Genomic DNA, 14,605 nt, shown 5'->3' with positions numbered 1-14,605 from the left:
GACCCAAAAGAATGAGGGACATTCTTCACTTTGTTGTCTATGTTTCCAAAAGCTATTTAATCATTTGCACCATACCTTGGGAATGGAATATCCGGCAAGCTCTGTACCTTTAGTCGTACAATGGAAGATGCTGAGTGGAACGGTGTTGGAAATTCTTTGCGACTCGTGGATCACAGCCTGGATGAAGAGCAAGTGAGAAAGTAAAATTTATTTCTAAATCACCTTTCAGAGATACAAAATCATAAGGTGCTTTATATCTAAAATAAAACAAGGACAAAATAAAAACAATAATAATAAAGGTAATACATTTTTGAAGCAGGGGAGCAGCAGCTAAAATACCGTGAATCAAAAACAATAATTAAAATAAAGCCATTACAGGTCAACCACAAGCCTGTCAGAATAAAATCGTTTTCAGCTGCCTCACGAAAGCATCACAGGAGTCGACCAATCTCAGCTGTAGACGAAGAGCATTCCACCATTTTGGTGCTAGAGCTTGGAAAGTACAGTCATCACAGGTTTTATACTTGGAGCAAGAGACAACAAGTAACTTTAGTTGACCTGACCTGAGCACTTGATTTGGGGCATACGAGTGAAGGAGATTGGAGCTATACCATGGTGATTGGACACGTAAAGCCTTAAAAGTGAGTATCAGTATTTTAAAATGTATATGAAAATTGATGGGAAGCCATTGAAGAGAGGACAGGACTGGGGTGATGTGGGATCTCCGGATAGTTCCTAGAAGAAAGAAAAACATGAGCAGCTGCATTTTGGATTGCTTGAAGATGGTAAAAAGAGGATTGATTTAAACAGACAACCTCCGAAACAGACAACCTCCTGTGAGAAAGGTAGGATGAGAAGCAGTCCACGGCAGATCCTGAAATACCCACTAACTGCTTTTGCCAATTGAACAGGATACCATGATCCAGTGTCAAAAGTTGAACTGAGGTCAAGAATTACTAACGAGAGTTTACCATCATCTGCTGCCATCAGAAGATCATTCGTGACCTTAGTAAGGGCTGATTCTGTTGAATGCAGTTTACCAAAGCCAGATTAGAATGGGTCGCACCTGCCATACGAATCTAGAGCTGTATGCTGCATGGCAACCACCCTCTCCAGCATTTCAGAGACAAACAGCAATTTGGAGACATTTCAACAACTTTTTTTTTTGCCTTATCTGACTGGCAGCAGAAGGAAAACAATGCCAGCTCTCCGAAACTCAACACAACACACAGACCACAACAATACAGATGAATCCAGCTGCAGAAGACAGCAGTATGTTTGCAACCAAGAAACAAGCCCATAATAAATACATTTAAAGCTCGTAATAACAATTGATCTCCAAATCCACAGATTATCTAAAAGATTTTAGAATCTCCTGCCTTGTGTCACATTTTCACATGTTGATCAGAAGTAAAATTATGAGGAGAAATCTGTCACATGATGTACAGTCTAGTACCTGCACGTAGGGCATCTGGTGTCTGTCGTCAAAACAGGCCTGATCCTTCCCATCCAACACCCGGTCTATTTCCTGCTGACAACGCTCTGAGAAGGCAAGATTATATCAGACGTTGTATTCCAGATTTAACATTTCACATTCCACTAAGATGGTAACAAAACATGTCAAGGAAAAAAGAAACCTTTAAGCATAGAGAAACCACTAAATAAGTGTCAGGTTTTAGTCATGAGAAGAAACAATATGATAAAGCAAAGGTACAAAAAAATAGAATAAAAAAAATTGGTTATTTCTTTCTACTCTCCATTTAAGTTCCTGGTTTGATGCATGGTAACATGAGTGCATGACTTTCACAGGTTTCATATTGAAAGGTAATTAAAAGGTAAAAATGACAGTATACCATACTGATGCACACTGTGGGAGGTGAAAAGAGTCAGCTTGTGTCCACACAAAAAAATAAGATTGGAATGTGTTCTCCTTAATTTCAACACAACCAATGTCCATTACAACAATATTTCATCTGAGATAGTGAGTTGACTGGTTTCACACACCTTATCCAGTTCATCCAGGTAGCAGTCAAGAAAGTCTCGAGGCTCTCCAGGAACTCTGGTCTTCTTGTGCTCGTTCAACGAACGAAGCACAAGGTCAGAAGAATGCTAAAAAAACACAATCATTTGTATAAATGTACTTTTTGTTTCCACTGACAAAGTAAATAAAAGATTTCTGTTTTTTTATGGTAAGTCTCATTTTTACCTAAATATTCTGAATGGATACACAGTATGTAGGATATGTGTGCATGGGTAATCGCTTTAAAGTTACCTTCATTGCATTAAAGGCCCTGTTGAAGGGCAGTGGCAGCTTACGAATCCATGGAAAAGAGCTGTACAGCTGAAACAAAACAATAACAAGGATAATAACAATCATTATATGTTAAATATTCTGATTTCTGCCATAAATAACTTTGAAGAGATGGTTTTATTGTCAGTTATTTTGTTTGACTGAGAAGAGTTAAGACATAAAACGCACAGCTTAAGCTAGTTCTTATGAAGGTAATGTCATATCCATCTCACATTCAGAGGTCTTGTTTCTTTATTTCCTGTTTTATTTTGGTACTTCCTGTTGTGCTTGTATTTGCTTTTGTCTCATGGCAGGTGTATTCACACTGCCTGGTTTTGCCTGTGTGTTTAGTGACTCAGCCTTCTTTTGACTTGGAAGCATGCTTTTCTGATTTTCACACCTCGACTTCACAGCCTGTGTGACTGCCAAAACTGCTTTTGGGATTTGGCAATGAGATACTCAAATGATACTCGAAGTTTACTCAAAGATGCCTTATAATTTCAATACATTTCAAGTATGCCTTCTCTGTATGGATAGAAAACTGCTGTATTCCAAAATGCTATCTATAACCAAAGACACAAATTCGGACAGACTTTTCAGGTTACTCAACATGTTTTGTTATGACACGTTTCAAAAATAATGAAGGAAATAGTGATAGAAATCATGTCTCTTCTGTACTGAAAAAAAAAATATATATATATCTCTGCTATATTAACAATGCAACTTGAACAAAAATAGCTCACATGCAGCACTGCAGGTACAGAGTACGTCCCAGTGCCGGTCAGTTTAGTGGCCCAATGAAAAGAAATGAAAATTAGGATATTTTCCTCATTTCATAAAATGCAACCAGGATGGTCAGGACAGGATGTGAAAACAAGACATGTTCTGGTAAAACAGGATGTTTGGTCACTCTATTTTAAGTCCATACCCTTTTGTAGTCTGTGATTGTACAAAATGGCCATCAACATAGACTTAAACAACTTGGATCCTGTCTTTGTTGCCTTAAAAACCTAAAAAAAATAACACACAGGGGCGACGTGACTGACCCCACATGCTTTGACTCACCATCGCCCATGGTCCATTTGCGGCCTTGGTAAGATCAGTGGCAGTCTGAATAATCGTTGCGATGAACTCATCGTCATACTCGTAGCGTGTACCAAAGACAACCTGGCACATGATGTTGGAAGCCGCATTATGAAACATAACTTGAGGAGTCAGAGTTTTGCCTGTAAAAGATATATTGCAAACTATAGCTCAAAACAGCATTGTACAAGAACACAACACATCACAGAGTCAGTAAGCTGTTTTCCATTACAGAAGCATTTCATTTACAGGAAAAGTCCCTACTTCAGCATAGGTACTTCTGAGCAGTCCTGCAAAATTGCTTTGTGGGGCTTGAATCTTGCTAAACTTGGAGAAGACAATGCTGATGGCAGAACAAGTGTCATTGTTTCAGGATACTAATTATCCTCACTGGACAGCAGCCTTCTCCATTTGAACACTGTAAAGCAAAAAGTAAAAAAAACAAAAAACCCACGGGCAAAAATGGTTGTGAATGTTAATCTTCAGTGTTAATTAAAGCGGAGTTGCCCCAAGAAGCTGCTGTTTATCATCGTTTGGGCACATCACAGTTAAACCTGTCAGATCCTGCACTGCAATGTAAACAGAGTAAAGAAGTTGATCTGTTTGCTGTTCCTGTCAACGTTTGCGCCACTTGACATCTTCCCTGAATTCTTGCCGTGGAAAGTTGCCTGTTGCAACAAAACTGAGTTGTGTGGACCCACCAATGTTGTTATCCAGCGTTTTAATGATGTATTGAGTCTCGTCATGAATTCTCTCCTCCATTGATTTCTTCCCCAGACCAAAGTTCCTCATTGTCATGAGAGAAAAGCGACGATGCTCCTTCCAGCTGGGGCCATAATCTGAAAAAATAAATCCTACAATAGGTGTAGCAAAACAAAGAGCTGATTAGTCAGTCAAGGAACTTTTTCTGAAAACATGACTGTCAATGTGAACGTTTCCATTCTTGTCCAGTATCACAACATTTTTGGTTTTAATGAACCTAGAGGTTCCTCAGGTCTTTCCTCTGTCATGGACTTTGGTTTGTTTATGTACTGTTTATTTTGAAATCACCTTTCATCATCTGTCCTATGACATAAATGTCTATTTTACCGTTCCTCTGGGTGACATCATGAGGAAGCAGGTCTTGCGGTCGTCCAGCAAATTCAGCAGCCTTGATCACCATAGCCTCCTTCATGGCCTTCACCCCATTGATGACTACACTTGGTCTAGGGCCGAGGAACAGACTGTAGACATTTCCATAAGACTTCCTCAGCTGTAAAGGTACATTGCAGAGGGGTGTTTAAGATACATGTGTAACATCTTCAAATATTTTTAAGTGGTTCAGTAGTATTTATTGACCTGTCAGGGATTATGACAAAAATAGATGCAGCAGAGCAAATTTAATCATAAGGAAGAGTAGGAGGAATGATTTAAAAAAAAAAAAAAACTACAGTATCAAAATAAAAAAATAAACTGGAAAGAGTAACACACAATAACAGTAGACGCACTCAGAAAAGTAAGTAATAACATTATTACAGGCACGTTAGAAATGATAAGGCAGACGGCCAATTACTGGAAAGTACAAAGGGGTTTTACTGCAAACGATTTACATGATGCTGTATCAGTCTTAAATCTTCTGTATTTCAAGACAAAAATGATCACATCACATTTGAAATTGTGCTTCAATAGCATTGAACTCTATTGCATTTAAAGAATAAAACTTTTTTTTTGTATCTATTCCCACCCGTCCAATGTTTGATGTGAGGCATGTGGTCATTTTGCACCACCCTGGTGTTACTGGTGTACAATTTATTGATGTGGATGACCGCTTGTAGTAGCACTGCATGCTGAATTATATCCTACATGTTTGTCTATATGTATGTGTCCTGCTGTTCTCAGATCGCTGTAGGAATTTAGTGGCCTTTTTTCAATCACATACAGTTTTGAACAAAAGTTTTCATACACTTGTAAAGACCATGTATATGATGGCAGTCTGGAGTTTCTAAAGACTGCCATGATTCCTGATTTTCTGTGATGAAATCATTGAAACACAAGTATTTTTGTCACAAAAACAGTCATGCAATTTTGTTCTTTCATAGACAGTTTTAAAATAAGAGATTCCTTAAAATATTTCACTTTGCATTGAATGTGTCATATGAGCATGTAGTTGTGAACACGCTTTATATGACATATAATCTAATAATATATAGATGCTGGATTTCAGATTTTCAGTCATTTTAATCTGTAATCATTAAGATCAAAACAAATGAAAGGCTTCAAATATTTTATGTTATGTGTAATAATTATAGAATATATGAATGTTTACTTTTATGACATACAGTGCCTTGTGAAAGTATTCGGCCCCCTTGAACTTTTCAACCTTTCGCCACATTTCAGACTTCAAACATAAAGATATAAAATTTTAATTTTTTGTCAAGAATCAACAACAATTGGGACACAATCGTGAAGCAGAACGAAATTTATTGGATATTTTATACCTTTTTAACAAATAAAAAACTGAAAAGTGGGGTGTGCAATATTATTCGGCCCCTTTACTTTCAGTGCAGCAAACTCACTCCAGAAGTTCAGTGAGGATCTGTGAATGATCCAATGTTGTCCTAAATGACTGATGATGATAAATAGAATCCACCTGTGTGTAATCAAGTCTCCGTATAAATGCACCTGCTGTGTGATAGTCTCAGGGTTCTGTTTAAAGTGCAGAGAGCATCATGAAGACCAAGGAACACACCAGGCAGGTCCGAGATGCTGTTGTGGAGAAGTTTAAAGCCGGATTTGGATACAAAAAGATTTCCCAAGCTTTAAACATCTCAAAGAGCACTGTGCATGCAATCATATTGAAATGGAAGGAGTATCAGACCACTGCAAATCTACCAAGACCCGGCCGTCCCTCTAAACTTTCACCTCGAACAAGGAGAAGACTGATCAGAGATGCAGCCAAGAGGCCCATGATCACTCTGGATGAACTGCAGAGATCTACAGCTGAGGTGGGAGAGTCCGTCCATAGGACAACAATCAGTCGTACACTGCACAAATCTGGCCTTTATGGAAGAGTGGCAAGAAGAAAGCCATTTCTCAAAGATATCCATAAAAAGTCTCGTTTGAAGTTTGCCACAAGCCACCCGGGAGACACACCAAACATGTGGAAGAAGGTGCTCTGGTCAGATGAAACCAAAATCGAACTTTTTGGCCACAATGCAAAACGATATGTTTGGCGTAAAAGCAACACAGCTCATCACCTGAACACACCATCCCCACTGTCAAACATGGTGGTGGCAGCCTCATGGTTTGGGCCTGCTTTTCTTCAGCAGGGACAGGGAAGATGGTTCAAATTGATGGGAAGATGAATGGAGCTAAATACAGGAGCATTCTGGAAGAAAACCTGTTGGAGTCTGCAAAAGACCTGAGACTGGGACGGAGATGTATCTTCCAACAGGACAATGATCCAAAACATAAAGCCAAATCTACAATGGAATGGTTCACAAATAAACGTATCCAGGTGTTAGAATGGCCAAGTCAAAGTCCAGACCTGAATCCAATCGAGAATCTGTGGGCAGAGCTGAAGACTGCTGTTCACAAACGCTCTCCATCCAACCTCACTGAGCTCGAGCTGTTTTGCAAGGAAGAATGGGCAAGAATTTCAGTCTCTCAATGTGCAAAACTGATGGAGACATACCCCAAGTGACTTGCAGCTGTAATTGCAGCAAAAGGTGGCGCTACAAAGTATTAATGCAAGGGGGCCGAATAATATTGCATGCCCCACTTTTCAGGTTTTTATTTATTAAAAAAGTTTAAAATATCCAATAAATTTCTTTCTACTGCACAATTGTGTCCCACTTGTTGTTGATTCTTGACAAAACATTTGAATTTCATATCTTTATGTTTGAAGCCTGAAATGTGGCAAAAGGCTGAAAAGTTCAAGGGGGCCGAATACTTTCACAAGCCACTGTAAGTACCAAAGAAAACCCAGAATTTTTCACAATATTAAATTTTTTGAGCTGCATCTGTAAATGCTTTTAATACCTACTTGTTGGAGAGTGTTTACATATCACTGTTTTTATTAACATTTCAAACTTTTTTTTTCTGCTGTGACACTTTTCAGTTTAAAGTTTATTTGGCATTTCATTTCGAAGTCTGGAGGAAATCTGCAGAGTTTGAAGTCCAGTGTGATGCAAACTCTCTATTAGAATACAGTGACATTCATAAATTATTCTCCAGAATTCTCCCACGTTTCTGTAAAGGAACGTTGCTGCTTTCAGATACATTTTTTAATGCACTGAGCACCACAAAGCTCAGCCCTTTCACTTAAATTATGTTGAACTCTTGCATAAAAAATATCCTCACATATGTTTTATTGTCACAAACTGATTTTCTACAATAAGCCATGCCTGTCTACAATGACCCTCTGGTGCCATTTTTCTAGGTCAGGACTTGTGACTTTCAGCTAGTATTGCTGTGTCATGCCTGTGATGCAATCAGTTACACATTACACAACAAAAATGCTGCATGAAGAAATTTGATCAGATTTAATTTGACTTATCTCAACAATCAAAATTACAAACTGGTCTTGACCTGTCATACTGCTTGGATACACTCCAAGTGTGCAAGAAGTCAACTCAATGCCAACAATCACATAAAAAGAACAGGATCTGTAGCGTTACTGAGTAACCCATGCTGATGTAAGCATCAAGATTCTTTCATAGTTACAGCAGTTAAAGGAATTTTAAGAGCAACATCATTCATTGCAACATTTTTCTTGCTTTCTCCAAGTCCTCCAAGGGATTCTTTAGATTTAGGTGCAAAAGGTTCCCCAGGGGGTCCTGGTGGAAAGTTCTTGGGCCTCCTGGGCCTCAACTGAAGGATGATGAAGCAGATGCATAGCCCCAGCAGGACAAGTGAAAGGAACATGATAGCACGGATTGGACTGAACTGAAGAGAGTGAGTGATAAACCTGCTTTTATCAAAGTACCTTTGCCCTGAGCCCAGCCTCGTCTGACTGGTTCTCTGGATTAAGGTATGTGATGACATATCAAGCACACAGAGGTGAGGTGACAAGAGGAAGTGAGTTGTTGCTGGTGAAAGTAAACTGTCCTCAATTGCACTCTTGAAGATTTTTTGGTGATTTTTAATGTCGATTGCCCAAAAGTATAAAGTGGAACTTCTAGAGCATAAAATACTCTAGGATTTATTACTGCTTTGGAGAAGATAGATCCAGGTTTCTAGGTTGAGATATTATAAGATAAACTGATGCACCAGATGTTACAGTCAAAACTGTTAAAATACACAAGGCGAAATTATCCTTGAAACCTGTTTGGAAATTGCAACAGCCTGACGACCGTCAAAAGCAAAAACCAGTCCAAAGACTCGCAATTTGAAATTGTCATCTTGACCTCAGCGCTACTATAAAGGCAGGATAAGACTCAGGGGGGAAAGTAAGCCGGAACGGTCCGGTACTGTGTACTGGCAAAAGATCTGGTGGGGTTACGCCGCTCTTCCACCAGTATCTATGGGTACACCGCCTGGCTGCCTGCTATCGACCGTTCACTCAGCAGTATGTGAGTGCGCATGCGTGTCTACTTTCCGTGGCACAGTGACCATAGACATATTAAAGAGTAGACGCCGCATCGACCGCTACTGCCTATTGGGGCTGACGAGCGGTGGGGCCGCCATCTTGGTCCGGTCAGCCGCATTTAATCCATCTTAACTCTGAATATAAAACTGATTTTCACGCGTTTTTTATTTTTATTTTTTTGCTGCAAACGTCATACAAGTAGCTATGATACAGGACAAATGGTTGGGCGTATTTTAATATCCATAGCGGGAATAATAATAATAATAATAATAATAATGGGTAATAGAATATTCTGATATTAAGCTCGACTGTCGACAGGTATTTTGCAAACACTGTAAACACACACACACTAATATATGTTAGAGAAGCAGATAATGGCAGCGAAGTCAATTATTTTAATAATTTGAAGAGACAATATATGATTACACTATATATACATAAACAAAATACTGACTAATGAACACATATTTCTATATAAAACAATACATAGAAGTTATATATTAGAGAAAATGAATATATATAAATCATAGATGGAGTATCAACATCATTCACATATATATAGGCTATAATAGATAAAAGTTATATATCAGAGAAAATCATACTACATATATAAATCATGTTTGGAGTATCAATATAATCAATATATCAGAAAACTGACTAATGTGTTAATCAGTATTTTGTTTATAAATGTGTATATAGTGTAATCATATATTGTCTTTTCAAATTATTAAAATAATTGACTTTACTGCCATTATCTACTTCTCTAACATGTATTAGTGTGTGTGTGTGTTTACAGTGTTTGCAAAATACCTGTCTACAGTCGAACAAAACAAATGGCGAAACAATTGTTTCGCCATTTGTTTTGTTTATTATATGTCACCCTTGGTTTGTCCTAAAAACTATGTGCAATTACCCTTGAATTCCTTGTACTTGCCCTGTGTTACCATTGTATCTTTGTACTTGCCCTGTGCTGCTGCAATACCCGAATTTCCCCTCTGTGGATCAATAAAGGATTCTCTTCTCTTCTCTTCTCTTCTCTTCTCTTCTCTTCTCTTCTCTTCTCTTCTCTTCTCTTCTCTTCTCTTCTCTTCTCTTCACTACTATAACTATTTAGGCCTCTGTGGAAAATCTTTTAGGTGATGTTTTTTGATGTTTAGTTCCATTCTGAGTGTTTGCTCGTGACCTCATGTCTGTTCTTAGAGCCTTGTATTCTGGATGTTTATCAGTGTTTCAATTAAAGCAAAAAGTTTACCGTATTTTCAAGTGTTATTAATTCCTTTTTTTTTTTTTTTTTGTCTGCAAGTCCGTTTAGAAATGACACCAACCAACCATGGTGTCATTACTTAAGCTTCATGCAATTTTTTTTTCTTCTTTGTGACTGTGACCATTACCTGTCCTCATGGCAAATTAACCTATCATGTTTATTTCAAGCTGTTTCCTACATTATGCCATTGAGGGCTGTGTACACCCAAGTGAAACATAAAACAAACACAGGACAGACAGAAAGGTGAGGCATAGACAGTGTTCTAAGAGAAAAGGTGCATTTTATTTGTTTGTGCTCTTTAGTTCACACCTTAAAACCAGTTACAAATCTAAGACCCTTCACAAACACCAAATACGACAAAATCCCAACTGGATCAATCATGAAGATGTCAGGAGACCACAAGAAGGATAGATAAAGCAGAGTGAGATCCACAGACACTAACCCAGCAACCTCCACTGACTCAGCGACTGGGGGAACAAACTCTATTGAGTTTTGGTAGGTGCCGGTGTGGTGGGTCTGGCATGCATGACAAACCTCCACCAAAAGGAGGGAACTGTCTCCTCCAGCCCAAGGAGGTCCACACAGCCCCCCCGCAGGAGCCACCGAGCGGAGAGCCAGCCCAGGAACCCGGAACGACCCCCGCCGACACAGCCAGAGCCCCAAGGCCTGCGCAGCAGAACGGGCCATAGCAGACCCACACGGCGCCCCACCGGCCCACAGCCCCACTCCCCCCACAGCCCCCCCCCCCCCCCCCAAGTCCAGCGACTGGAACCAGTTGGACGTTGGTTTGAATGGAATCATTGAAAAGAAGTAATTTATTTTTGGTAGGATTTTCATTTTAATAGTAGCTATTCGTCCCATAAGAGATATAGGGAGATTGTTCCAGTGCTGTAGGTCATTGGTGATGTTATCCAGTAGTGGGGCAAAATTTAAGTGAGTTAATTCAGATAATTTAGGTGAAATTTTTATGCCTAAGTATTTTAAGTTGCCTGTAGGGAAAGAGTAGTGAGGGTCCTGATCTGCAGGATTCCATGGATTTTCTGTGATCGGAAGTAATGTTGATTTTGTCCAATTTATGGAATAATCTGATAACTGTGAAAATTTAGTTATTAAGTTAAATACTTCCCTTAATGAAGTAGCCAGTTCTTCTAAATAAAGTAATATATCATATGCGTATAAATTAATTTTGTGTTCTGTTGCCCCAGAGCGGATTCCTTGGATCCTGACATCCTGGCGCACAGCTGTTGCCAACGGCTCAATGAATATCGCAAATAATAGAGGAGAGAGTGGGCAGCCCTGTCTGGTGCCTCTCTGTAAGGTGAAGGTCTTTGACGCGATTCCATTAGTGGTGACAGTAGCTTTGGGAGAATCATATAGTGCTGACACCCAGTGAACTAATGACTCTCCAAAGCCAAGCTTATTCAGAACAGCAAAGAGGAAAGACCAGTTAACTTTGTCAAAGGCTTTTTCTGCATCCAACGATATGATAACTGCCTTTTTGCCCTGCCGCTGTGACATGTTAATCAAATTTAAGAGCCTTCTTACGTTGTTGGTAGAGTGTCGACCTTTAATAAAGCCAGTTTGATCATTATGGATAATTGTCGAAATTACTGTCTCTAGTCTAGATGCCAAGGCCTTTGCAATAATTTTAATGTCGGTGTTAATTAGTGATATCGGGCAGTAGCTTGACAGAAGGGTGGGGTCTTTATCTGACTTTAATAAAAGTTTAATTGCTGCTGTGTTCATGTGCGGCCGTATGTGACCGTTGGTTTTAATTTCTGTTACTAATCTAAAAAACAGTGGCGCAAGCATCGACCAGAAATGCTTCAGAAATTCGGCCAGGAAACCGTCCGGGCCTGGTGCCTTACCATTAGGCATACTGTCTAGAGCACTGGACAGCTCATTTATGGACAGTGGAGCATCTAGGGTATTTCTATGTTCAGTAGATAACTGAGGCATATTTAAACTACTGAGAAATGCCTCAATATGCTCAGGGTTGGGTTTGTTATTTTCTGAATACAGATTCCCATAATAAGTGTAAAAAATATGATTAATTTCTCCTGGTGATTGCATATACTCACCAGTTGTCCCTTTTATCGCTGTTATGAGAGACTTTTCCCGATTGCGTTGGAGTTGGTTTGCAAGAAATTTACCTGATTTGTTATTATGCTCAAAGTTGTTGTATCGCAATTGTATTATGAACTCGGTCCTTTTGGATAACATCTCATCCAGCTGTATTTTTGTATTTTGTAATTCAGTCCATATCTGATTATTTGGGTTTGTTGTATATTCATCAGTTAGTTGTTTAATTTTACCTTCTAGATCTCTTTCTAATTTTTGATCCGAGAGCCATCTTTAATGTTTGAAGAGTTTTGGCTGCCATGTGAGCAGAAGTTGTGTGTGGTTCACAAACAATATGTACTATATTCAAAAGCTTTTTCTTTCTGGGTCTTGACATAGCCACCTTTCTTTTTCTGTTGCCTACTAGGACAGAAATACTGGTTACCTGATTCCCATAAGGCCCCGGCTTTTCCTGGTTGATACATTAATATCAGCTTTGAAGCCTGGACCTGGCACATATCAGACATCAGAAACAGCTGAATTTTCAAAGACAAGACTAGTTGGCAAGCACATGGGATTTCAGCGCGGTGTCAGTTTTGTTCTAGCATTAACAGGCCTTTTCATGTCATCTGTGAAATCCAGATGAGTAGGGGAAGGAGAGAGACTGGCTGGGGAGGGCAAAGAGTTAGGGGGGGTTTCTACAGGTTGAGGTTGAAAAAAACCTCCTGTTGGGAGTGGAAGCCACTCCTCTTGCTGTGAGAGTGAAGATGGACAGTGGTCTGTTGGATGAGTGGCAGGAGGCGATGATGTAGTTGAGGCCTCTCTCTGGGTCCCTTGTTGTCCTTGATCTGTTGGATGAGGGGCAGGAGGCGATGATGTAGTTGAGGCCTCTCTCTGGGTCCCCTGTTGTCCTTGATCTGTTGGATGAGGGGCAAGAGGCGGTGATGTAGTTGAGGCCTCTCTCTGGGTCCCTTGTTGTCCTTGATCTGTTGGATGAGGGGCAGGAAGCGATGATGTAGTTGAGGCCTCTCTCTGGGTCCCCTGTTGTCCTTGATCTGTTGGATGAGGGGCAAGAGGCGGTGATGTAGTTGAGGCCTCTCTCTGGGTCCCTTGTTGTCCTTGATCTGTTGGATGAGGGGCAGGAGGTGGTGATGTAGTTGAGGCCTCTCTACCCACTTTTCGACCGAGGCAGTTCCGGTTCGAGATTGGAGTCGGCACCCGATTCGGCCCCGGGTTTTTGTTTGTCGACAGGCGGTGGGCCGCCTCCGGGCTCCAAAAACTGGGACTCGCACCGGCCCCAAGTCGTTGCTGGGCCGGAGGTGGACCGAGGTGAGAGCCCAGTATGTCAGGGGCTGGGGGTGTTACAGTGACCGACCGTCAACAGCGGAAACACAGAAGCCCATTTTTAAACAGCCGAGCGAGCAGCAGTAATGTTCAGTGTTTGTGTTTTAAAAACCGGTAAATATAGAAGCAAAATCCAAGCAGCAACGGTCTGAGGAGGAGACCCAAAGCTTCCTGTAACTGTGGTCTTCATATGAAATTCAGTGGAAGTTAGAGGGAGCCTCTTGGACCACACTGGTGTTCGAAACAATCCAGTGGGAGATGGCTACAGCTGTACGAACGGAGCCTGACTAACTCCTCAACAACTAAAAAGCTCAGAAATGACTACAAGGACCAGAAAAGGCAGCCGGGATGCAGCAGTTTTTGGCCAAAAAGAGCCCCCATTTTGACCGGCTGCATTCCGTGATTCCAACCGGGTCCAACCGGCCACAGCTGAGCAGGAGTTGATGCAGGCCGCTGTACCACTGATCCTGATCCTGGTAAGTTTTATTTCTCAAACACCCTGCTTTTAGCCGACTATGAATACGCTAGCTACAACCCTCCCACGTCAATATTATGAACGTTACGCCAGCTAACGTGGTCCGGACACAGGATCAGTGATCAGAGGTCGACTATTGTTTGCTAACCAGTTAGCCACTGCTGAGCTAACAAGCTACGAAAAACGTCTTATAAAACCTGAGGAAAGCAGCAGCAATATTTCATTGCCAGACCTGTATTCAGAACCTCCCACGTTGTTACACAATGACCCATTAATCATATTTCTGAACTATATGATAATCATATAAATTTCCCTTGAAGAACCAATAAACTGTTTAACATTATTAATCCGAGTCTAAAACTTATTCAAAAGATCAAATTAACACAATGAAGTGAGGAGTACTGGTAATGTGCAGCTATTTTTATAATTTCAAGGTAAAATGCTGATTGTTCTGTGATTTTCCAGCTTTGCAGATGTGGAAATTCAATGCATGCATTTCTTATACACAGCTTTCTTTGA

At 40.3% G+C, this 14,605-nt stretch overlaps 1 protein-coding gene and 1 long non-coding RNA gene across 2 annotated transcripts in view; one reads left to right on the top strand and one right to left on the bottom strand.

The window, feature by feature from the left end:
• The window catches only part of LOC110972380 (cytochrome P450 2F2-like), a 34,907-nt gene that overhangs the window by 493 nt on the left and 19,809 nt on the right, over positions 1-14,605 (bottom strand). Inside the window, exons 5-7 of the mRNA XM_051951692.1 lie at positions 2,273-2,341; positions 2,005-2,109; positions 76-177 (exon numbers count right to left, since the gene is read on the bottom strand). Of these exons, the coding sequence (XP_051807652.1) occupies positions 76-177; positions 2,005-2,109; positions 2,273-2,341 (276 nt within the window). The remainder of the gene's footprint in view (positions 1-75; positions 178-2,004; positions 2,110-2,272; positions 2,342-14,605) is intronic.
• The window catches only part of LOC127535020 (uncharacterized), a 52,212-nt gene that overhangs the window by 22,567 nt on the left and 15,040 nt on the right, over positions 1-14,605 (top strand). The window lies entirely within an intron of this gene.

The sequence above is a fragment of the Acanthochromis polyacanthus genome, chromosome 8 (assembly GCF_021347895.1).
Source record: "Acanthochromis polyacanthus isolate Apoly-LR-REF ecotype Palm Island chromosome 8, KAUST_Apoly_ChrSc, whole genome shotgun sequence".
NCBI lineage: Eukaryota > Metazoa > Chordata > Actinopteri > Pomacentridae > Acanthochromis > Acanthochromis polyacanthus.
Note: the sequence above shows the minus strand (reverse complement) of the source record. Positions and strands in the feature narration are given on the sequence as shown.